The sequence below is a fragment of the Anopheles stephensi genome, chromosome 2 (genome assembly GCF_013141755.1).
Source record: "Anopheles stephensi strain Indian chromosome 2, UCI_ANSTEP_V1.0, whole genome shotgun sequence".
NCBI classification, from domain to species: Eukaryota; Metazoa; Arthropoda; class Insecta; order Diptera; family Culicidae; genus Anopheles; species Anopheles stephensi.
In genome coordinates this window covers 10365469-10390736 of record NC_050202.1, presented here as the reverse complement: position 1 = coordinate 10390736, position 25268 = coordinate 10365469, and the positions used below count along the sequence as shown (strand labels likewise).

Genomic DNA, 25268 nt, shown 5'->3' with positions numbered 1-25268 from the left:
CCGCCCGTTCTCACACCCGAAGCAGCCCAAACGAACAACACTACGCGGAAAGCGGTTGCAGCGCAGTTCCGTCGTACAACCTGACGTGTACGACATGTAACCGCTTATGGGCTACAAATTGGTCATCGTGTGGAACGGTTCGTCCGACTTTGAAGTGTTTCGCCCGGTGTCGGCCGGTGCTTTAGTCGGCGTTTAAAGGCCCCCACCAAAAAAAACATACACGGGCAATAAATTCAAACCGCCCGCCGCGGACCTGTCATCGGGAGTGAGAGAGCGCAAAAGCACATAACCTTTGAAATTATGATACGGTGCGTGTTTTACCTCGAAGTAATCGGAGAGGAAGAACCGACAAAAACACAAAACACTCTGACGGGTCACGCGGATGCCCCCAATAAAAAGCCAAAGCTCCAACGCTTCGAAATCTCATATTAACATTTTAAATTTTTTCCCCAACAAAAAACACTAAAATAAACCCCCGAAAACTGGACACTCGCCCGATTCCCAGCGTTCTCTGGTCTAAGGCTTCTAATAATTACTCGGGTCACGTGTAGGAGTCATTCGCCACAGTCCGAACCCTGCCCTGGCTTTGATCAGTTGCCGACTTTTCCGGGCGTTAGCACAAAACCGGGAAGAGAACCTGACAACAAGAGACCTCTCTCACTCTCACTCTCTCTCTCTCTCTCGCATCACGTCGGACCCTGGACCTGGGGTGTTGATTCGATAGAAAAGCTAACCATCCGATCGTTTTCACCACCCGGTGGTGTGCCGAGTGGGTGTGAAACTAATCACTTTCCTGGGGGACCTACGGTGATTGTGGGCGAAAGGGTCGTCTCCACTTTTAGGTGATTATTGTTCTAGGCTCCAATCTGAACCGGAGGAGTCCGGAGGTTCATCCGCTCTTTACATAGTCGTACATGATTAGCATAATAATGTTTACAATCATATACTGCAATCAGGGACAGGTAGCGTTCCTTTGGAGGTTCTGACGCTCCCCAAGTTCGGAAGGGGGTTTCTGAACAAACGGTGGGAAAAATGGTGTAACGGAACGGAGATGTTACCGGAACAACGGTGGGTCCAATTAAACGTGCCACATCGTTTGTATTGTTACCTCAACACTTAGCTACAACACAACCAGCTGATCTAACCCTGAGGCTGTCAGAGATGAACTACGCGTGCGGAACTGATACTCGAACTAGTGTTCTCGATGAGTGAAATGTGACACTTCTTAGTGACGATAGTCTTGTCTAGAATGGTCCAAGTGTGTTCAATTTGTTGCTTCAATAGCTCAAAAGTTTAGTAACAATCCAATCCCGGTCCTTCCCACGATCGGAGTTGGGATTTTCCGGAGCTAAATAAAGTCCCAGAAATTCTATCTCCGGCCATTGTACTACGAACAGAAAGAAGCAGCAACACTCTCCATAGCATTGATCCTGGTGCTGCTCACAATTTCAAAGCACGAAACACCGATACATCACAACGGCAAAAGAAAGAATCACATCATGCCCTAACCCCCTTCACTCGAAGTACCAAGATCGAACAAAGCCCTCCCGTTCTCTTACTCACCTGTTTGGATTTCCGGTCACGTTCCTGCGTAGTTTCCGTCTTTGACTGTTGCATTTGCTGCTGCTGCTGCTGCTGTTCCCGCCGATTGCAACTGCTGAGCTGGGTCAGCTTCTGTATCGTCGACTGTTTACTAACATTCCCACCGAAGCTGACGCCATGGTTGGTGGTGCCACCGATTACCTTATCGGTTCCGGTGCGTGTACCGACCGCGGAAGTCACCGACCCGTCCTCGGTTCCATTTTTGGCCGCTGGTGCACCGTTACCGACCGCGAGCGTCCCCGGTTTACCGTTCTGCTTGCGAGCGCCCGGATCCGTCGGCTTATCGCCCGACGACGAAAGCCCACCGAGACCGTGCTGATGCATCATCCGGTTCAACCGTCCGAATAGGCCGATCGATTCCCGCTTGCTGGAAGCTTTGTCACCAGCGGGCGTACCACCAGCCAAGGGCACAGCGTTCGATTTCTTTACCGGTGACAGATTTATCTTGATGTTTTTCAACGGCGAGTGACTGCGCGGTCGTATCTTGCGTGCGTCCGATAGCTTCTTCACGACGGCCACCGGTGTTGGGGATGGTACTGGGCTACCGTTGTTGCTGGTGGCGGACGATGTGGAAGACATCTTCGAAGGGCGCAATCGACTCAAGTTCATGTTTTCTACCCGTTCGCGCAAGCTAACGCGTCCACCGATGGAGAAGTTGGGTTTGGTGGCAGCCGGTTGCTGTGGCTCGTCGGTGGTCCGATTACGCTCCCTAGCGGCCGGTTCTGGTTCGGGCTGTTTCTTTGGTGTACCTTTGGCGGAAGTGTCGAGCGAGTGTCGCTGGGAGTCTAGCTTTTGGAGCGCCGCATTAAAGTCTATGCTCCGGTACCAGGTCTTGGTGCGTTCCTTGCGCGGGCTTGGACTGTGGTCGGTCGATCGTAGGGTAACCTTTTTCGCAGAGGCGGCCGTATCTGCCAGCATCGTTTCGCTGATGTACGGTAAGCTGACGGGGCCTTCATCTTCATCCTGCTGGCCAGCAGGAAGCGTGTCTTGACGATCGAGTCGCTCTTGCTCGTCCAGGAACGGAACTCCCGTGCCGTCGGCTTCATCTTCCTCATTGTAGCGTGGTGTCTGCACACCGCGGTGTGGTGTTCGTTCGCTCACGAGTGGCGAAGGCACGTAGAACGTGGGTTTCGTTGGTGTTGCCTGTGCTCCGGCCGGTCCCGGAGTTCCCGGAAGCTGGAACACCTCCTGCACCGAAAGCGCTCTCCTCTTGCGCAATCCCGCATGTATACGGTTGAACTTGCTGCGCAGCAATTGTTGCACCTCGTGAATGGATGATTTCTGTCCCGGCAGACGCATCGACGCCGACTTGAACGTCTTCAGGCTGGGCAGCTTGATTTCCTTCGCCACCTTGATGCCCCCGCTGCTTTCGAGCCCGGTCCCGACCCCGGCATCGGTCGCCGCGGTCGTTCGCTTTACATCCGCCAGCTCGTCGTAGTACTGGAGCTTCTCGGTGCGGAAGATACGCTGGGTCGGTGGTGCCATATTGTCGCACATGTTCTCGTACCGCTGCACGTTATACTCCCAGTCGATGCTGTGCGCACTGCGCCGCTGGGGCGGATTCACGTGTATCCGGTGTGCGTACGTCTGGTGCGCACCTAGACGCCACAGCTTGACATCGCTCGGTTCGTGCGGAAAGTGGTGCCAGTACTCGTCACCGGGCAGACCGAGGCCTGCCGACGCCGGTATGGCTGGCGGTGCACCGATGGTGGAGGAGGACGAGGCAGACGCGGAGGACGAGCTCGAGTGGCGCAGTTCCCAGTTTTTTGGATCGTATCCGGACGCGAGTGGTGGTGGTCCGTCCAGTAGGTGACTGCCCGGCAGTGGGTAGTCGACGAGCGGATGATGATGGAGCTGATGTTGCTGCTGCTGATGCAAATGGCTGTGGTGATGCTGATGATGATGCGGATGGTGCGGATGGGCCCGGTGTGGCAGATGGTGCAGCTGATGATGATGATGCGGACTGTGGTGATGGTGGTGTCCGTGGTACAGTGGATGATGGTGATGATGGTGCGGCTGAGACGGTGGCTTCGACTGGCTCGGCACGAGAGCGGCACGAGGCGGAACCGGTGAGCCCGTCGCCGTACTGATGATCTGATAGTGACCTGGATGCTCGGCCAAGATGAAGTTGGTGTCCGAATCGAGCGATGCCGGACCGGAGACTGATTTGAACGATGCACAGCGGCGTCGTAGCTTGCTCCACTTCTGCAAGATGCCCGCGGAATCTGTGAACGATGAACGATGAAGACGACGATTAGTACAAGCGAGTTATTATTGAAATTAATTGACGCCCCGCTCGCCCCAATGTTGCCAACACGCACCCCCCGTTTCAAGAAAGAATTCCCAGTCGCGATTGCTTCTGGCTCACCGCTTCACCGAGACGATCGGTCCGAGCAGGCACAGGAAGGTTTATGCACACCCTAGCCCTTTGGAGATGTGACTATGACTGACTTTATTTGTCCCGGTCCAGTCCGAGAATCGTTGAAACCCGAACTCACACAATAAACCCCGCCAGCATCCAGACGGGGCAAAACGCATCCCAACACTACATTAGCATGACTTCTAGGTGCATGTGCATCGTCGTACGACGACTTCACTGAAGGGCGATGCCTTGCCCGCGTGTGTGTGGTTGTGTAACACGTGTACGAGTGCTCGGCGATCGGCGTGTATCAAAGGCCGCGCGATGGCACGATAAATGATTTGTTGCTTTATTAGCTGCTGACGAGAGCTTCTCCGGCTGGATGTGACGCACTCATACCGATCTGATGCGCGACCACACTACTCATTTAATTAGATTCACTTCATTAAACAAATACGACGAATAAATGAACCGAGCTGTGTTTGGCTTGATCGCTGATGCTGCTGCTGCTCCGGTGTAAGAGAAGAAGGGCTCGCCCAATCTCCAAAAGGGTTGGGCTTTCCACTCACATTGCGTTGGTGGAGCTTACTACAACCGTGTCCCAAAATGGTGCGACAGCATTGGGAAGCCTTCGGTGAGGTATGCTAGTCATAATTACATTTAATTCTAGCACAGCAGAGGCTACCGGAGCGGAGGCCCGCGCTCCGTAGGCTGTAGATGGTCGGGTGGTTTTAATTGGTGGTTGGCGCGAGGGTCAACCGGCACAAGGAAAATACATTCGATCTCCAGCAGGTGCCTCCGCGCCTGTAATCCTACGCACGACCATTCTACGCAGGTGGAGAATCGTGCCAGTCTCCACAAGGCTTTTTGGAAGTGATCAGCTGTTCCTCTGTATTATTATAGTCATTTAGAGATTCTATGCCGTAAAGGTCATCGGCGTGTTTCTAGAAAAATATTCGCGAATTCTAGACATCTTCAGTTCTCACGGTCCTCTGCTGGCGTTGGTTAGCTTTGCGACCTGCCACACCTATATCCGATGGTATGCGACGTTCCATCTACGTCCTATGGTCCTATGGTCACTACGAACACCCACGAGCAGGAAACCGGAGCAACCCCTAAATTGTTCAAAGTCAATATCCACCAACTTCACGCCACTCCAACCGTGGAGGTGGCGTTGTACAGTCACATTAATTACCATCACAAAGCATCGCACAACACACCGGCTATGACCTTGCCGGATCGTGCGTAGACGCGTCGTCTACCATCGCTCTCCGGGTCCAATAAATCCGGCTTTGAGACATTCTTCCACCAAGAAAATATCCACTTCACACCGCATATCGCGCGTACGACCAAGAATGCACTTTTGAAGCGCAACAATCGGCAAATAAATAAGTTCAGCTTACTCGCACGGACCCTCCACAAATCAATCAGGGCCTGTGTGTACATGAGTACACAACTGCCAGGAAGATTGGATTTTTTGTACGCCGCTCACCACAACAGGCCACACAATTTGCATAATTTACCATCGAGTGCTTCCACCAATTGGTGGTTTGGAGGAACCGAGACGAAGTTAATAGTGCCATTCGAGGGCCACTCTTCTGAAGATGAGCTGTTGAATATATTTACACCGAAACTCCGATACCCTGGAACGGCTACTTTTTTTTGGATAAAAGCGTCCAGTCAGCACTTGGCGGACCTTTCGGTCGAATGGACGAAGGACGTCCACGTTGGCCGCTTGAACGACTGCAATAATTTGCGAGTGCAGCGTGATGATGATCGCGATCGGTGTGGAATTGAGTACCGAGAGAGTATCAACTTGCGCACCCTCGATTGAACTTAAGTGGATAATAGTGTGTGCAGATTTTGCTTACGCAACGTACCAGTCGACAGTTAGAGGACAAGTTGCTGCAGCGCAGAAGGTTACTGCTCTCACAAATACCGTACTAAAGTCAGCTCAAGTGCAAGCCGTCCTAAACAGCTTAATCTAGACAGGGGGCCAACCAGGAACTCTTATTTAACCAACAACAAAAGACACAGTCACTTTGAACTTGAAAACACGAAACCGACATCTAAACTATCTTCTACGCTTTTTTGACACCTCCACCGGGTAGTTAAAAGCCACCCGTCCGTTACTCTGGTTCTCACCGTAGGCACGATAAGCGATCTAGATGCGGGAGTTGCTGCTGTTCCGGCACCTTTAGGTTGCAATTGTGCTGGACGCTACAATACAAGCGAAACAATACCCTTTTTTTTAGAGCGGTGCTGCTGTCCGGAAACAGTGATGGAGATCTTGCTTCAGGTTAACGCTGTTGAAGAGCACCCTATTGAGTGGACAACGGTGGTTGTGGTGACTCACAACACCAGCTTTAGCAGCTAGCATTCATCGGCAGCTGTTTGGTTGGCAGCCTTATCTTGCCTGTGCCAAAAATATGGTCTGGTGACGGTGTGCTAATGCGCGGACAAAACCGGTGACAGTTGGTCTCTGTGTCAGCACAGCCGCGCGTACTACCGTTTCATCTGATGGTGTTTCCCAAGCAGTATCTCCACGACGACCCAATTTTTGGCACACACACACCTTTCTCTCACTGCTTCTTAGCTTTTAATTGTGCAAAAACCTGAGAGAGAATCTGTCGAGTGACAGCAATTAAGCGTGGCAATTACCACCAAAGTGACTCTGAAATTCTGAGCCTCAGCATCTTATTAGCCTGGATAATGCTAGCTTCCCTTTAGATCGCTGAGTCAGAGACCCGAGAGCAGTATCGGGGTCGTCTCGTTTTCCTGATACCCAGAAGCTCTACTTCCGGAAGTACCCGTCAAAATTGAGGTTTATTTTGATCGGCTCATTCTCGAAGACCCTTCATAAACAAAACCGGACGTAAATGCGTTCGCTAACGTACGCTTCGCCGAGGAAACGAAACACACAACAGCTGGCACAACACAGGATCCACACAAGGATGCCGGTGCCGATCAGTTCCATTTGTTTGGGTGAGAAGTGCAATTAAGCGTGCGATGCGTATCGAACACGCAGAGGCCGCAGTCATCCTGCCTAATGCATCCACTGCACGGGATGATGAATCCCGGGGACTACTCCGCTAATGGGGTGCCGTGTGTAACACCCTGTCCTTTTGTTTTCCTATCCCTCCCATGTGTATTTACGTTGCGTGCCTGTGTCCGTGACCTTCAATTGTGGCGTTTGGCTTACGGCATTAGGGAGAGCCCGGCCGGCGCGACTATCTTCGTCGGGATAATGCGCTGAGACCGAGTGCCGGGCCCCTCTTCCTCGAATTGCAGCTGCAGCTGTCCAGAACCGGAATCGGACACCGGGAACGTGTAGTTTGTGTGCGTTCGGTTCCAAGGGGTTGTCCTGAGCCGTTGCATAACGTTGACGCTTGCGTCCCATCCGCTGGGACACAAAGTCGCGAATGATTATTGCTGCTCGGAAAACACACGGAATTACAAGTTCCGGGACATCGCTTGGGCGATCGCTTCGAACCTGCAGGGGATGTTCCTCGCAAATTAAATTTTGATTTCATCACAGCAGGATTGTACTTGCGTTTGGGTGTTCATGTCCCCTCTAGGTCTAGCTTTTCGAGCAAGTTTTTTTCTCTCTTCCGTAAAATGTTTTCCGTATCGATTGCGAGATGGGATGAGAAATTACAACAAAATTGCAGTGTCGACGATCCTTGCCGTTCTATTTCGTTAATTTTTGAAGTGCATTTACGGTGCCGGAAATGGGTATTGCAAAAAAAGGGTCCAATCGCGAGGGTCATGTTATTGATTTGGGCTATAGCAGTAACCGTTTTAGGCGTCCGTAACCACCATTACGCAACGCAACGCTTGCAGGGGTGGACGGCTTTAGCTGATTACATTTTATTGCAAGTAACAAAATTGTTTGTGGTTTGTGGCCTACGGGTTGTGTAGGCAGCAATTACGGGATGGGAATTTGCAAAGAGCAATAAAACATATGGCAACAAGGGGACGTTTGAACGATGTCCTTTTTGAAAGAGCAGGTCTTAGGCGATATTGATTTCTAGAGCAATTACGCGATGGATTTAATTCAAATTAAATTTTATTACTCAAATGAAAACAGTTACATGTAACAAACAAGCTTATACAGCTGTTTTAAAGCCCATTATGAAGATGTCAGATGGGCCAGCTAACGTTTAAAATTCAAATATTTTTAGAAGTTACATGGACAACACAAACAGGTGCCTGCTGTTCCCTCTGTCTTAATGTTTTCTTTAGCCGTTGAAAAAAAAATGTTTGTGAAAGACAAACAAAATCTCACCACTACGAAACGAAAGGGAACGTTGAACTCTCTTAACCATCATCAACACACAGAAGAAACGGAATTAGCAAACATTGTAGCGCTTAATACGACACATTGGCCTTGACATTTCGGTTGGCTACCAGAGCCAGCCACCGAACACAACACAAGTGCATTTCAAACTGTTGTCAAAATTTAACGATGCCATATCTCGCTCCGCGAAGAGGAACAGAAACTTACACAGGGAGAGCCAACACTGGCGTATTAAAAAACCTGATTGTGGATGCGATCGTAAGGATTGCCGGAGGCACAACGGTCGTTTATCAAAACCAACAAATCAAAGAAACACCTTCAGTCCACCGCCGGCGATCGCCGAGTGGCAGGACCGTGGGGGTTGGGTTTGCCAAACCGACCGGCAAGCCATCAGTCGGAGGAAAAAAGCCTCACGAACGGTGATAAAAGTCTTTATTGTGGAATAAGCAAACCCTTAATCATGGCAGGACATGTTATTAATCGGCTTAAAGAAGGGGTATTGTGAAGCTCAAGTTGGACTCAAGCTAGAAATAAATTACCCATCACACCTTAAGGATATGTCTCTCTGCGGACGGATAAGAATAACTGAGTGCCGTGCCTCTATTAGCTCTGCCAAAAGGGATAGTCAGCCCGATAATTCTCAACAGGAGGTCTTACGTGTTGTCCTATCATCTTGCCGGAGACGGTGGTATAATTCGCCCATATCCGTCACCAGTCCACAGTGCGATTGGCCTCCAAAACCGAATATCCCTAGGGCGTGCCCCACATTGGGAAGTCGCGTGGATGGTGGCCAAAGCGGTAGCGTAGTAATCAAATGCAAAACAAAACTCATCAACAAACTCACGTGCACCTCGAAGGCACCTCTCCGAAGGTATCGGACAGATCGAAGACTTGCAGTAACTCACCGCATCGCATCATCTCATGAATATGTATCAGGAGAGTGGAACACACGATCGCGCGATTCCTGGCGCGCCGTGACGGTCTCAAGCAGCAATCAGCCGGTCGGTCGGCATGGAGGCGATAGGTTGTTGCCATAGAGCACTTTTCCCGTGCCCAAAAGGGGCGCAATAATGGCAAGATCTTTCAGATTGATCGTGGTGTCGCCACTAATCATCGTGCGTGCCTGGTTGGTGTCGCTGGGTGAGTAGAATTACGCAAATCGAATTTCGAATGAGCCGCGGACAGTTGAAGACACCGAGATGGTTGCGATGTGTGCCATTTGCCTTGCAACATCTTCTTTCTTTCTGACAGCTGGCCCGCTGGATATCTATTCCGTGTACTTAGACTCGAAGGGAAACGATCGATTCCAACATATCTGTCTGTCGCTTATCACTTTCTGCAAACTCGACCACACACAATTATCTCCAAGTTTTTGGGTTGCGAAATTCGATCACTCGTGCTGTCGAAAGCGGTGGACACAACCAACCAAGAAACCTCCCCGAAGTAATAACAGCCACAGGGGTTGACAACGATCAATAACCCACCGTTTGACCTACTTGTTCATCAGATGGACGCAGTATCGCCTGTATCGCGCTGGAGGTCACAAATTTTGTGCAAATTTTTGCACACAATCGTTCAACCCAGGGCCCCGTGTCTCCGCAAAAAGCAACTTTACTTTCGCCTCCAGTTTTCGCGCGGTACGCAGATGATGATTACAGCGCATGGAGCCGAAAGAAGGGCCCCACACTACGCCGCGGCCATTAATTGCAATGCAATCAATCTTATTAATGTTATTGCCGACGACGAGCCAGCAGCCTGTCCACCACATGCAGGGTGGCTCAGGTTCCTCTCTCTGCTAGTCGTTTGTTGCCAACGTCCATCAGTGAGTGGTGAGATACACAAGCGTCGCTTTCTGGCTGATATCGGGCAACGCAGGCAACCACGTCACGTCGATCGACGTGCATATCAACACCCGAAATTTATTGGACCTGGATCGTGACAGCAGGTCCCTGCAGCGGTGCTGATTTCTGTTGGTAAAAGTTTCCTCGCTGTCCTCAAGTTACGCCGTTAAAAGGTTTGTGAGCAGTGATCAGAGTGAGATAAAAGAGATCTGGTTATGTGGATAAACGTTGCTACTCTTTAAATCTTTAACCTGAACATCTCAAAGTCTTTAAGGATGTCCAAGATTATCCGATTCTAAGGGATCTCCATATTTTTGTTATTAATCTGGAACGGACTGGCCCTCCATATTCAAAATCTAAGGATATACCTCAGTGGACTCTACTGTCCGCTGTCCTTCTTCCTTGGCACTACAACTTCGGGTGACCTCGGCCTGCCATTTCTGGCTTTCAGTGACTTGGTTTTACGCGTAGCAAAGTAGTCAGTAGCACGGTAGTAGACTCTACTGTCTACAAAATGCAAAATAAGATCCAGAGCAGTTACGCACCAAGAACATTAAAAATGACATGCAGGCAGAATGTCTGTTCACATGGCAACATTCCAACAAAACGGTAAACCTCACCACTGACCATGTTTACCTTTGCAGAGCGCACCAGACAGTACGGCACGGTGCGTGTCCGTCCCGGTAGCCAAAATAAACATTAAACAACCGTCGTACCCGGCGCACAGAACGTGTTGCGGTCGTGGTGCAAATGTTGTCTTCAAACAGGTTCAAGAATGTAAGTAAAGCCGCACGTGAAGGTGAAGCTGACACGGACGTGGACCGCAACAAACTGACCCGAAAAACCACACGCAAAATTGAGATGTATGTAGGAGGGGGAGGGGGGGACAAAAAAATGGAAACAATCCCCCCTGGCACATACCACAAACAATCGATCGAGCTTTTTGCGTGAAGTAACGCCAGTGATCATCATAGGAGCTTCGACGCTGGTGGTACAGAGCAATAAGCAATTGCGGTTTAACGTCGGTATGGTAATTTTTAACGACCGGCGAGTGCTCGTCTGCTTTCGAACGGCTGGTAATGAGCAATGACCGTGTGAGCCACCACATTCCATCCCGATCAGCTGCAGTGCGTTTAATGTATCCCTTGGTTGGGTAAGAGGAAGCACTGGGTAAAATCCTGTGGTGAAGCTACACACAGCTTGGTTGTTACTTCTTATCGATTCGATACACTTTTTCGCATTCCTGGACAGCTCTAGAATACAAATGAGTGCTGTATGCACACGATACAAATCGAAGAAAATCCTTCCACTTCCACGCCTAATTGCTTTCAGAATACGCTCAGTCTGCATATCATTTTCGAACGTCTCAAGCGCTGCTCGAAGCCTTGTCAAATTGTTTTGACAATTTTACAACGACCCTGAGTTAAAATAAACATCGAATTCGACACAGAATCAAAACAGTTCACGTACATGCAACACCTCCTCAATGACTTCTTGTACACGTCTCGAGAGGTGTGACCTCCAGAGTATTTTTTGAGTCTTTGAGCGAGCTACAATTTTTCACTCCAATAAATCCCTTCAAGATAATTCCATTTTTTTTTTGTTGGTACTTTATGAGTCGATCGACACTAATGGCCCTTAAAGTAGTGCTTATTGTTATAGCACCCTCTTTAATAGCTCGTTCCACCGATAAAACCTTCAAGCGTACCCCGGTCTAACAGGTGCCTTCCATAACTGCTTTCGCCCAAAATCGAACAGGAAACACAATCACTACTTCCGATCCGTAGGGCGCCTAAAACCCCTGATAGGTACCGACCTGCGATTGCGGGTTTGTTGTACGATGTTTCTAGCACACAATCTTCTACAGCACACTCACTTTCGATTCGACACACCAAAAACGTTCGACACCTTCGAACCCGACCAGACGCTCCAGTACGCTACCGGTGTTGAGCGGTGCTCTACTCACGAAGGCACCATCTAACCTACTGACCTCTGTGGCGTCAGTTAGTCTGGCCAAAATATGACATCTTCAGTCAGTGTCTTAGACCATGCACGCAATATGCACCACCCTCCAAGTCCAAAAACAAAAACAGGCCTGCAATCCGATGGGGCCAATTACGGACGACACTGACCGGGCGCACGAGCCATTCGCTCACGCGCGCCTCTCCCATCCAACCGCAACCGAAATCTTCGCACACTATCGGTCATCACGGACTTCATGGAAGGGTGGCCTTCCTTTGAATTGCTGCTCGTTGCGCACGACAGCCGTACTGCTACAATTTCCGGTCCTCCGGACCAAAAAAATAAACTATTGCGCCCGGGTTGATCTGCCCATCAACCACCAGCAGGTGATCGCAACCTGCAGCGCAACGGATTACGCAACCGGTCCCGAAAACGATTTCCGACACCAAAAAAGCAAACCTCCACACGCGCATCTTTAACACGGGTAAATGATGCCTTACGGAGTTCGCTGATCAGTGACTGTTTTGCTGGTGTGTTGATGTGTTGCTTCAAAGATTGATGCAAACCGCTTCTCCGCGGTCGCTTAAGGCCGGGTGAAGCTCAGCCGGTAGCCCATGTTCCGGTTCGATGGGAATTAATGTAGTCCCCCGCTCTTCATCGTCTCTCTCTCCCCTTGATAGTAGCGGAGCGAGTTCCAGCACCGTTTTATTGCCACTTTTCATACCCATAGCAGGTGCATTTCACTGTGCAGGATCCGCTGATCTGCACGCTTTATTGAGTTGCATCTTTATGGAGGGTGGTCGGTTTGTGTACCAAACCATAACCAAATGGCCCTGATGTTTTGCGAAAACGCGAGCCTGACGGATGGACACCGTGCTCTATGGTCTAGTGTATCAGCTCGGAGATACCTGAGCTTCAACTTCAAGATATTGTTGCTACGTATCGCTTGCCAAACTTCACATCCGCCGACGAGACTGGTCAGCTGCTAAACCTGCAAGAGCTGCTAATTAATTAATGCGTGTATGTGGACATACACGATTCAATTTGGTGGGCTCGAGAGGCCCGCAATTAAGGTCGCCATGCGCCGGACACGTTTCGGAGCTGGATATGAGGACGTCTAAAAGGGTCTACCTTTAAGGTGCATAATTTTTCTATTATCCCTTCGAGGTTCCAAGTGCACTTAACGAGGTTTAATTAGCGTTAGATCATGATCCTTACTTAGGTTTAGCTAAAGGTCAGCCATGGTTGCTAACGTGTCGGCTCTATTGGAGTATGTATTGGACGGAGACTCTGACCGAGCGTGTGAGATGTACACATCAAACAAAGCGTTTAGATGGATGCTAAGCTCAAGATCAGTCTGTGATGTTTGAATACAGAAATTAAATCCTAGATCCATCAAGCATCTCTGGACTACCCCAACTAAATGCAATCAAATATTCTTTGATCTAGAACCGCTTCGGACAAACCCTCCCAACAAAAAAAAGGATCTCCACTTTCCACCTTTAGGGAGCCCTCCAATGCCGACCCATCTAATCTCGATCGTAAATGATGGCTTTTCGTTTCGGGTCCTGCATAAAACAAATCCACGAATGTGCAGCGACATAATCAAGGGCACCATAATTAATTCTATTAGCCCGTCGAGATACCGTACGCACCGTGGGATCGGATGCAGGATGAAAAGGACCAATGGGCACAATGCAGTAGCCTCAATTCTGGAATGAGGTCTTCTTTTGTGAGAGCATTTCGGGCAAGGTAAGGTTTCGGTTCGATTTTGCTTTTCTTTGCTCATCTGAAGGTACGTGCTTCAGCCGAACATCTCGTAACACCTGAAAAGGAATCATCCCTAGGCAGTGTAGGGTAGATGGGATGCGGTTGATGGCCGTGACCGTGCCGCAGGAAAGAGCTTCCGTGTTGCGTCGTTAGAAAAGACGTGATTTAATTGCTCGCAACGGGTGGGAGGCCTGACCGAATCGCCCGGGAAGCAAGCAAAGGGAATCGAACTCCATAGGAATAAATGCATTTGATACGTTCGAGAGATTTTAATTGCTCTTTTTTTGGAAATTTGAAGACACGGAAAAAAGACATGTCTTGGGGTTCGAGAGCGAGAGAGAGAGAGAGATAGAAAAAAAGGACGTGATCGAAAAAATAAATTAATGGGTTATAAATAAAAATTAAGCTAAAACCTGGAGAAGGTCCTCAAAACCTTGGAAGGAAAAAATGGTGTTGTAAAGCTGAGTGTAATCGACCATCTCTTCAAGGTTGTTTCAGAGCGTTTCTTCTCGTCTCATGCTTGGTATTATCACACAAAGCTACAGGATTAATAGTAACAGTTTTATTAATTTTAATTAACATAATCCTTATGGCAGCAAACTACAGCTTTACTGCCCCAACAGCACCTCAGACACAGGGAATGGCTGCTCTTATCCCGCATCGAATCGGATTAGGCCGAGATAAAATCGAGCGGACCTCGGGTTTTATAACGCTCAAGCGAGCTGTTGTCATAATTATCATCTGATTTTTAACGAAAAAAATTACAACATACACCCGTAGATCATCATCAAACCGCCACGACTCTTTTTCTCGCTTGGACTATGAGCGCGCCAGCGAGTGGACCTTTACGTGAAAGCAGGTGCCTTCATTTTTCCGATACCGATTGCCACCAACTGAAATGTGTTTCCCTTTATTCCCTTTACGATGATGATGATGGTACGTTCGGGACCAGGTACGAAAAGCCCTTATTGCGGTTTAGGGATGGGCATACCGTTCGAGAGCTACCTGTTCGAAAGTTTCACCTTCGTCAAAATGCAGGTTTTCTCCGCTCCAGGAAGCCTTCTATTTGGTCCGGGAATGGTTTCTGGAGACGACAAAATTGTTGTGCGTTTTTTTATTATCTCATATTAGCATAGGTATCGAGCTAGAGGGCTAGGGAGCTACCATTCATGCTGCCCTCAGGTTGAATCGATGAGCGCATTGAAAGAACCCGCATGTGACGCACAAACGACGTAACCGCACAACAACACGCATAGAAAAGAGGATGGTAGAAATTAACCTGCGCAGACCCTTTTTACCATTAAAAATGTGTGTTAGAGCAGGAAGTGGTGAAAGTGACGCTTTGTTTTGTTATAAAGAAAATATTCACTATTTTTTATAAACGCGTTCGACTCTAACGCTTCTACTACACGTTGAATTTGAGTTACGGTGCCTCACATGCTAGGTTCTATTTTGCCGATTGTGACCTCATCCTCTGATAAGAATTTTTAAATATTTGTAAACAAACTGTCACACACCCATGCCATAGCTGTAGCAGGCCCAAGAAACCTCTGGCTGATAAGTTAACATTTTTCAACCAAACTTAAAAAAATCAATTTACCAATGTTCAAACTGTGCTTAAAAAGAGATGCGTATTATCGCACTTGTATACACAGCCACCGCGACGGCGCTGAGTGGTTTCGTAATGCGTAAGAGCCGGCACCACACCGCACACAGTTGTGTTCAAAATGATCGCAGAGACATCACAGTGTCAAATAAAAAAATTGAGAAATTTGTAAGGTTTATAGTAACTTCAATCTATTTTTATTGTGTTTGTTTGCTGCTAGTTTTTAAGTATAAAATAAATAAATTGATAAGTATGTAACAAATTCTAATAGATGTTTGATCCTTGCTGTCAAAATGGTCACCTCCGTTATCAACTGCTCCAATTCAAAACAAAAAGTAAACCAAAACAAAGCGTACTAATAGCAATATAATTCATATATAATAACAATATAATAAATATTAGTATATACGTTACAGAAACGATCCGGTGACCGAGGCGATAGCAGCGCCGATCTTCACACGGCAGGGTTGGGGATCAAGTCTCTACCAGACCGAACCCAAATAGGCTAGTTACGAGTTAAATTAATTCAAGGATAGCCAGAAATCGCAGACCGAGACCTTTTGAGATTGCAGTGGCAACAAAGAAAAAGAAGATTCGTCACAAATATTTTCAAACATAAAATCTTAAAAGTTTGACATAAATATTATTTCGGAGCGAACAGCGCCACACATTACTCGATAAGTGATTAACCACAGATATACACGATCTCGTACGTAGAACTAACTACTTTACTACGAGTAAAGTAAAATTAAGTCACAGGAAGCCAGAAATGGCAGGCCGAGACCTCTCGAGATTGTAGTGCCAAGGAAGAAGAATACACGATCGTGCAGCTGTTAAGTTAAGCACCTCTTCAGGTCATATACCTGCCATTTCTGGCTTACTACTCTGGATACCGCAGAGTTGTATAGACAGTCCGCACTATGGAAAAACGGCCCAAATGGGTCTTGAATCCCGGTCCTGCCGTATGAAGGTCGGCGTCTCTATCGCATCTAATACCGGGCCGCCCCTAAGATTAGGTAGACTAGCCTTGCCTTATCAAGCAAGACATCGCTGCTATTAGTTTGAACACAACTGTATTTCCTTTTCTCCTCTACTCCTTCGTACTAGAAGAAATCCAATCCAACTTCTTGGTGGAAAACTAATCTTCTAATCAAACGACGTAACATGACCCCCCTCAGTATAATCCGGCGACAGCTTATTCGTCCAACATTTCCTCTTACATTTCGGGAGTGAATATGCCAAAGAATTATTGTAAGTAACCACCCATTCAAAACAAGCCACAGGGCTCTGTTACTCATGCAACTTCAACCCACAACGTGGTGAGGGTGAATTGAGCCGACACACACACATAGAGCATACATGCTGGTGGATCCGTAGCATATCTTATCAGTTCTTCGCTTTCCCTTTTGGGGCCGGAATTGCATGGGAAAAAGTGTCCCTTCTTTTCGAGGTTCAATAACACCGTTCATAGTTCACACCAATTGGAAAAGTTTCCTAGTTTTCGGGCTACGATGCCCCCCAATAATTCGTGCAATGAAATTGGAAACCACCAACCATTTCTTCTGGTTCCCCTTTTATATAGAAGACTTTTCTTTTGGTGGTGTAAATGGTGACACGTGTACGTGCGTCCAATTAACGTCCAACCAGGAAATAAAAACCATCGATTGACATTTCTACGCTTCCGGCCGACTGATTAAGAAGCGAGACTCGAACGGGGGGAGGCGAGTAAACGATAGTCTAGTGATAAAAGCCTAAACGAAATAGAAATTGAGATGTTTGTTCCTAATCATCGCAGGGCAATACCAAACACAAAATGGGGTAACATTTCTGTAAACATTTAATTATTGAGGAGGCAATACTTTCTCGGTAGGACTAATAAATTGTTCTCAGGCTAATAGAACTGGTTTCCTCCCCCTGTTCGTTCTACTTTGACCGCAATCGTGCGATGAACTTCATTTCACACAATTTCTTATTAGAAACTGTGTTGATAAGAATAAAATGTGTGACTTAATGCCACCATTTTTTTTTTTCCTACGACACGCAATAAGGGCATTACAAATCAAAACCCCACAGCACTTATTACTCCATTCTCGGGCGCGCTCGGGTGTGTCACGGCTCGACTTTAATTAATCAAAATATCAACATCATACCGATCGTGTAAACAGTCGTGTAATGGAAGCGCAAATGTGAGGGTGATGTCAATCATTTGACGTTTGACGGGTGTAAAACATACCTGTGGGGGAGAAGAAAGGAGGAAATGAAAACAATAAGCTTAATAACGTGTTCACTACAAACAAACACATGCACATGGAGGAGGGAAAAAAGCCCACCAAAGGAACCGTTTAGCGTTGTATGATAAATTACTTTGTTATGGCAAGGGGCAAAGTGACAGTAACGGGCAAAACACTAAGGCACGCACATTCAAGGCATCTGTCAAACTGTTTTCGGGACGCTGTCAATAATACAATTATTCATTCAACTAACCAACCGGTGAGGAGTGCAAGCGAAGGAAGAATATAAGTTGAGCAGAGAATCGGACACTTTGGAGCATTTTTTTAAATGTAAATCATTAACTCCAAACGCTACCAGGCTTGTGTTTTATTTGCTGGTAGCAAAAATGTAAAGTGGTTAGTAATACTGCAGCAGGCAAATACATCATACTTAATTGAGGCTTAACTTTCCTTGTAGGCATGCCGCTTGTGCGAACCGTCACACTACTGTCCGCTGATGATCTCAGCAAAATTTAAATTCTACCGCGGGAACGTGCGGATCTGCGGAACGAATCATGTAAAGTGTTCCCGAGTTCTCTCGGGAGGAGCTCCCAAAACGCCTTCCCGGATGATACCATTCAAGTGCTTAATGGCTGCAAAGAATTATTACCGCAGTTTGCGTGCCGTCGTGGGCCTCTGAGACGGCCTGATGTCAATCCCGGCACGGGTACCGGGTGTGATGTATATTAATAAATGGTGACGAATCAAGAGAGCACCTGGGATGGGTCGGAAATCCATATTCCGATTCCATAACTCCACCCTGCTTTATCTGCCTGGGTGACACCGCCGATGGCGACACCGGTACCGAGTATGGCAAGACCAGCTCCGATCGGTGGTACGGTTACGACATCACGCTCATTCATCTGGCCGGCCGATTCTACTAGCTTCACGCTTCAATGAACGTCGATCGTACGATCCGATCCGAGGTATGGATCGGTTTCCAAAGCGATCGCAAATATTTGTAATAGAGGTCTTTCCATTACTCGATATCTGATCCAGTGGAGAGACACATACACGTTCGTCCAGCCGTTGGTGCATCAATATGCACAAGAATCTCGCACAAGAATGCTGCTGATGCAATTCATTAGCAAACGCCTCATTCCTTCTCTGAATCTCGAAAAGGAACTGCTGATCGGTCAGCTGGTTCTGTCAGTAGCCGTCAACACATCAGTACATCGACGACTGACGAGGTTCAAATTGGCAGTTTATTTACATTTGTAATTTCGCCTCAAATAGGCCACCCCAGGAGGCCGTGCGTCTGTCTAACGCCCTTGCGCGCTTGCGGACATATGTTTGCGAACCATTTTTGCTACCAACACCTCCAAGGGTTCGACGACCCCGTTTTTGCTTCCTTTCGCCAAGCTTCCAAGCCACCGAGAGAGAATATGTGGCGCGTGTCTGGCATTTTTATGGCCAACCACGCGTCACGCTGTTTCATAGGACAGGAATGTTCCATTCTATAGCTCGCGCCTTTTCTTTTCGTTGGCAGTTGACTGCACCGGACCACAAGCACGGCCCAACTCCCTACTCCCCCTCCCCTAGGCTTGCTCCGTGCTCCAACAGATCAGATTCTTGTGGTCGGTTTGTGTGTGTTGCCGAAGGAAGCAATATGGTTTCGCTGGTCCGAGACAACACCAATCCGGGAGCCTCCAGCTAAGTGGACAACGCGGACCCATTTTGTTCTCCAGTTAAAAACAACATTAAACGCAATGCCAGATAAGCGCGACACTGGCCACACATTCGAGCGTAATCTAAACGTTTTCATTTTCTATTCCTGCTTAGCTTAACTAAGCCTGCTACTCGTAACTGGCAACCGCCATTTTGCTTCTCTACCGAGTGGCTAGATCCGTCTAAGTGGTTATGAGCTTTAACAAGAACAGGCAATCTTAAGCGAGTAAATCACGGCAGATAAATCGTGCCGCTGATTGAACCGAACCCGATAAGCGGCAGCAACCCTTTTTTTTAATGGATTTTTCTCCACTCGTCCAGGCGAGAAGAACTTTCACTATGGCGCCTGCCGACACTGGCCCAACACAACAGTGGCTTTAGCGGAGGAATTCTACAATCTCCAGCTTTTACCACTTAAGCGCTTATGTCGCAGACCACCGCATTACGCTACACCCAGAGGTGAGCTGTGGTTCTCTACCCGCCTGTCTTTTTCGACAAAAGAATAACCCCTGTTCCGGGGCACGTATTGAGTCACATTAGGTCCGCCGAGTGCTCCAGAAAACAAAACCCCTTACGCACCACACTCCATGCGCAACGGTGTCTTTAATTGTTCGGCCCATTTTTCGCTGCCCTGAGCCACGAAATTAGCACCAACGGGGCAAGGTCTTGCTGCACGTAACAAAGTGTAACGCAGCCACACAGGATGGGAGCAATTTTAAGGAACTGGAGCTCCACATAGCTGCGGGCATTTAAAAAAAAAGGCTTTCCCGGGGTGACTGCATGCCGAACCAAAACCAACTTGTTGCGGAGTGTGCAAGAGGTATCGATCGAAACATTAGCTCAGAGCGAGAGGGAGACACCCGAAAAGGGCATCGGCAAAAATGTGCCGACACAGTGCCAGAGGGAAGCGTTAAGTGTGTTTAGAAGTGCGGGATTAATCATCGGGGCTCGTGGCCCTTGGTCGAAGCCACGAGCCTAGAAGGTCTTATGCAACGCGAATGCAGCGACTGCTTGTGGCAGGAGGTTATGCGCACCCACGACACGAAATCTCACGACAAGATCCGCCCGCCCCGAAGGAACTGTAAACCGCGCGAAACCGGTTAGACAGTAAAGACAGTCTTGAACCATTTTTGATCAAAAAACTGGTGAAAATAGCTATCGGTGGAGCAATTTGCAGACATCGGAGCCTTACCAAGCCCCAGCAGTTCCCAAGCTTCAGGATCAGACCCGAGACTGCAACGACACAGAGTTCCGAACAGCCAACGGCACAGGAATGTTAATGGGCAATGACAGCCTGAACGGGCATGTTTGTTCCAGGTCCGGGATATGTTTTGTCTAGTTTATGTTCATGCCAAATCAAACTGACAATTCCTAGTCGCACGTCTAGAGCTGTTAAGCTGTAAAAGTAATCGTACGATCATCATCTACCTACACTGGAATGGAATGGAACATGCACGCGGTGGGATTAGTAGTGAATGCGCATTTAATGTTATTGTGAAGAATATACTTAAGACACACTTAAATCACCCAATGCCACACGTGCTCATGCTTAAGTTTGATTAATGTGTATAAAAATTCAAACAGTTCAATTAAATTCCTTAACTACTTCCCCGAGCATTCTAAACGCCTGCTATTGGAAAGGGAATGTGCAATATAAATAAAACAGTAAAATATGGATCGTGCAAACCCCTAAAAAACCTCTATCAAAACGCGTGCCTCGATCCATTGGATCGACGTAACCCCATTACGACCCAACGCACACTCAAAGATTCTGCTGCCGCTGCCCACCGAACCACGAAATGTATGCAGATGAACGTCGTCTGCCGATCGTGCAAACAAAACCCAATGAGCCGTGGCGAATTTAAACGTCCCAACAATGAATTGCTGTACCGTGTTTCCTCTCTGCCTGAAGGTTATATGGTGCCAGGTGTGTGCTTTTTTTCTTCCATTATCTCGCAGCTCTTTTTTTTTTGCTGTTTGATCGGGTCGTGCGTGTTTAATCGACTTCGGTGCCATATTTGTATCGAGCGTAGTTGTGCGTTTGGTAATTGCTCAATAGCATTTTCTCTAGCGAAATCCCGCGAAAAAACACCATCTCCGTTTGGAGCGATTTAGCATAAGGCTGGCGGGTCCCTGTAGCCCCGGAGTTGTGAGGTTAGGGCACCACCAACCAAATCACCAAAGCACGTCCCCAATAGCTGACAGGTTGGGGAGGGGTGCGCATGGAACATACCTCCAGCGAACGACATAATCAAACGGTGAAATTAAATCTCAGTCAGTCACGCCAAACAGCTCCCCCAAGACCGGCGCGTTTTAAAGGCAACCATTCGGCGACATTTGTGTCACGCTGTTTGCCGAGGGTGAGAGAGACAGAGAATAAATCATTTCCGTACAATCCGCGGGACACCTGGAACACCGCACCGAGTGGAGCGTGAAGAACGAAGATCCGGAAATCAGACACAACCCGACAAATGGTTGTCTCCCGACGATGTCAAGTGAAGTCACCTGAGCCACCGGGGTGGGGGGGGACCGTTTATACCGCGCCTCAGGTGGTAGATGACAGCGCAAGCAACGATCGCCCAACGGGGGACTCGAGCTATAGACCTGGTCCGCTGTGCATAAAAGCACGTGAGCAGTTCTCGGCAAGCCTCCCACATCTCCCACAAAAGCCTGGGCTGGCTCATTTCTAACCTTTTCAAACAAATCTCCAGAGTTCATCCGGTTGGGGAGCACCCACCAACAACTAACTCCTTGTGGATGTGGGAACGGAGCAACTTCTTGTCTAGCGTTGTATCAAGATTGTATCACATGTGAGCCGGAGACATGCCGCCGGCACGTCTCTCCGTAGCCAATACGGTGCGTAAGAATGCACGAATGTCACCTCGATCCATCTAGTTAGCTAAGGAGGTCGGCTTGCCGATGACTAGGACCCCCGTAACAACTGTCTATTGTTTGTTGTCTCCAAACTATGTTTATGTCAAGCTGCACCTTCTGTCCTGTCCCTGACGTGTGCGATGTGACATTGTACCACATGTGCTGTGGGCAAACGAGCAATCTGTGACAGTAGATGATTCACCTGCGCAAAGGGCAGGCACATCCAATGTGCAGTTCTCAAGAAGAGGCTCCCACCAACCAACCACAAGTCCAAGTGCCAACATTTCGTGCGCCTTGCGATGCGTAAAGCCGTCCAACAAGCGGGCAGCTTGTATCTTCTCACTCATTAGCTCGTTTGTTTTACTTTTCCACCTAGAACTTTTCCGACTCCCATCCACCACATGGATGGCCACCGCCACCGTCATCGCTTCGCATCGAATTTCCTTTGAACTCGCGAGAAGCTGCGTTCCGTTGTTTCGTGATAATTTTTCAATTAATATTCATCGGGCCAATGCACGGCCGGTGGAGTTTTTCGGGCGAACGAACTCGATAAGCAGCCGTGGAAGTTGATCCCGCCCGGCGTAATTTGATCGGTACGCGATCGCCCAACTGGAAACGGTACTTACACATGCGTTCTGACCTCTACACGTCTGCCGGAGTGCATCCAAACGAACAGCCAAAGCCTCTTAGTCGTATCGGCGCAAAAATTGTGTAATGGTCCGAGAAGAACTCTGGGAGAACGGACAAATCTTTCCAGCGATATAAGTAACAAAAAACCTTCCAAACTCCACTCGCCCAACTTCAACCGAGCTCTCAAAGAAACACACACACACATGTTCCAACGGCGTCATGAGCGGCTTACAAGAACAGCTTGGACCAATTAAATTCTGTATGAAAGAAAATGCGTTCTGGTGGTTTGCCGCAAACAAAACAAAAGACGCAAGCGATGAAAATGAGTTTTCCCGTTCGAAACCAATCTTGCACCTCCTCCCCCCCCCCCCCTCCCCACGCACCCCATTGTTATCGGCAATTCTGTTCTTTTTGGGGAATTCTCGGTGGAAAATTGATCCTCCCCGCCACCGATCGTGGACCCAACCGAGTGAGCGGTCATTCTGCCCGAGCGCTGGCATGAACGCTAGCATGAAGTAAATATTTGGAAAGTGATCGTGGAGTGTGTGTGTGTGTGGAGAAGGTCCCACGTTGCAGGCAGTCGTTTTTTTTCTTCCTAGCGAAGGAATTAATCTCTTTTGATTCGTTCGATGGGCCAGCGAGAGCTCGTTCTCAAATAAGGTCACTTTTGTTTACTGAAATTGATGCTTTCTTTTTTAATTCTTTTGGTTGGGGCATTTTGATCCCGAAACACACTGAGAGTGGCAACTTAAGTTGAGATGTAACACTCAAGCTCATCGTCCTTCTCTTGTAGCTCCCAAAGTGTCTAAAGAACCTTTAGTGAAGGATTTCTGATGATCTGTTTCCCAACTGCATTTCAGTTGAGTTGTAAGGTATACGTTAAAGGCTATAAGAAAAGAAAATGAAGCAATTCTAACATTTGCGCGGTATCGAACACGTGGTCATTCCCAAAACTTGTTGAACCACATGTTTACTGGACATTACATAAGGTGTATGGACATCAATCCTTAGCAACGACAGACGTTAGCGAGTCAAGCCCACGATCTTATTCGTATGAGTCTAGAAGAGTCTGGAGATCAGAGAAATGATCTTCAAAAATGGATGGTCGGGTCTGCCATTTTCAGCTTTCTGTGACTTGCTTTTACCCGTAGCCCTGCGTACGCCAAGGTGGTTTTGGATAGGATTTGAACGGTGGTCCTGCCGTACGAAGACCCGCACCGCTGTCGCCTCTGCCACCAGACCGCCACAAGACCGACAAGAAGTGACTGTGCTTAAATCGCTAGTACACTACGAGTCACAAGTCCTCAAATCCACATTATAAGTCCTTCAGTCTTTCAGATGCTTCAGTAGCCACCGAACTCTCGAAGTACCTAGTGGTACTAATCTCTTCTGCATCCGACCAAACTCGAAGAACTGATTAATATTTAGTGATCACTGCTTAAATTCACACACATATACACACATACACACTACCCCTTTGAATTGAGATCTAACCGGGCAAACAAATTATCCAATTATACAGATAAATCACCGTTTACCGTTTCGATTACCGTCACAATTATCGCCCTCACCATTTTCGGCGGAACCACGCAGGTGCCAACCGGTGCCAATTACAAGCGCCCCGGCACCCACCAAACAAGCTACCAAATGTAGATGCACTTGGGTGCATTCGCGGCCCCATAATTAGATGCTATCATCATTACGCCCTAAAAACAAAATGCGATATAAAAATCCAGCACCTTACGCTGAACCGTGAACCGTCGTGCGCATAACATTAGCAGGCGGTAATTGCTCCACAGCAATCTCGTCTATATCTTGGCTTGTGCTCCGTTTCCTATTGCTCTTGTTGGGGTTTCGACCAATATTATGCAATAACCGTGATCGCACAGATCACATTAGACATTAGATCACAAGGTGCGTGCGTCTCCGGATCCGATAACCGGTGTTTTTGGGGATGGAAAACGAAAGAAAAAGGGAAAACTGATTGCCATCGTGGCGTGGAAATGGAATGTTTCACGATCATGGACTTTTTTTTGCGGACAAAATGTGCCCAAACAGCTTCCACACATTCATTAGGCGGTGCATTTTGACGAAACGAATTCAATTACGTAGCAAATATTAATTAAGCAATTAACACTTTTTCTTCTCCTGCCGTCGATCCACCCTCATGTCATGTTGTCCCCACAGACCCCCACATCGGTGCATCCCTCCACAGATCTAACGGTAAGCGCCCTTGTGATTGCCTAAAGCGGACCGAAAAGAGTAAATGTTTGTACGCACGCACGACAGACTGTAACCAAAGAAAACCAAATTGCAATGAAACCGATACGGTTTTGCATCGTCATGATGAACCGAGAGGGTGCTGCAACAGTAACTGCAAGCCCCG

The 25268-nt window shown here is 48.0% G+C and overlaps 1 protein-coding gene across 2 annotated transcripts in view; it reads right to left on the bottom strand.

Moving 5' to 3' along the window:
• LOC118503885 overlaps positions 1 to 25268 on the bottom strand; it is a 53414-nt gene that overhangs the window by 12618 nt on the left and 15528 nt on the right. For both annotated transcript variants that reach the window (XM_036037643.1, XM_036037642.1), the window contains exon 4: positions 1564 to 3827. In XM_036037643.1, coding sequence (XP_035893536.1) covers positions 1564 to 3827 — 2264 coding nt within the window. The remainder of the gene's footprint in view (positions 1 to 1563; positions 3828 to 25268) is intronic.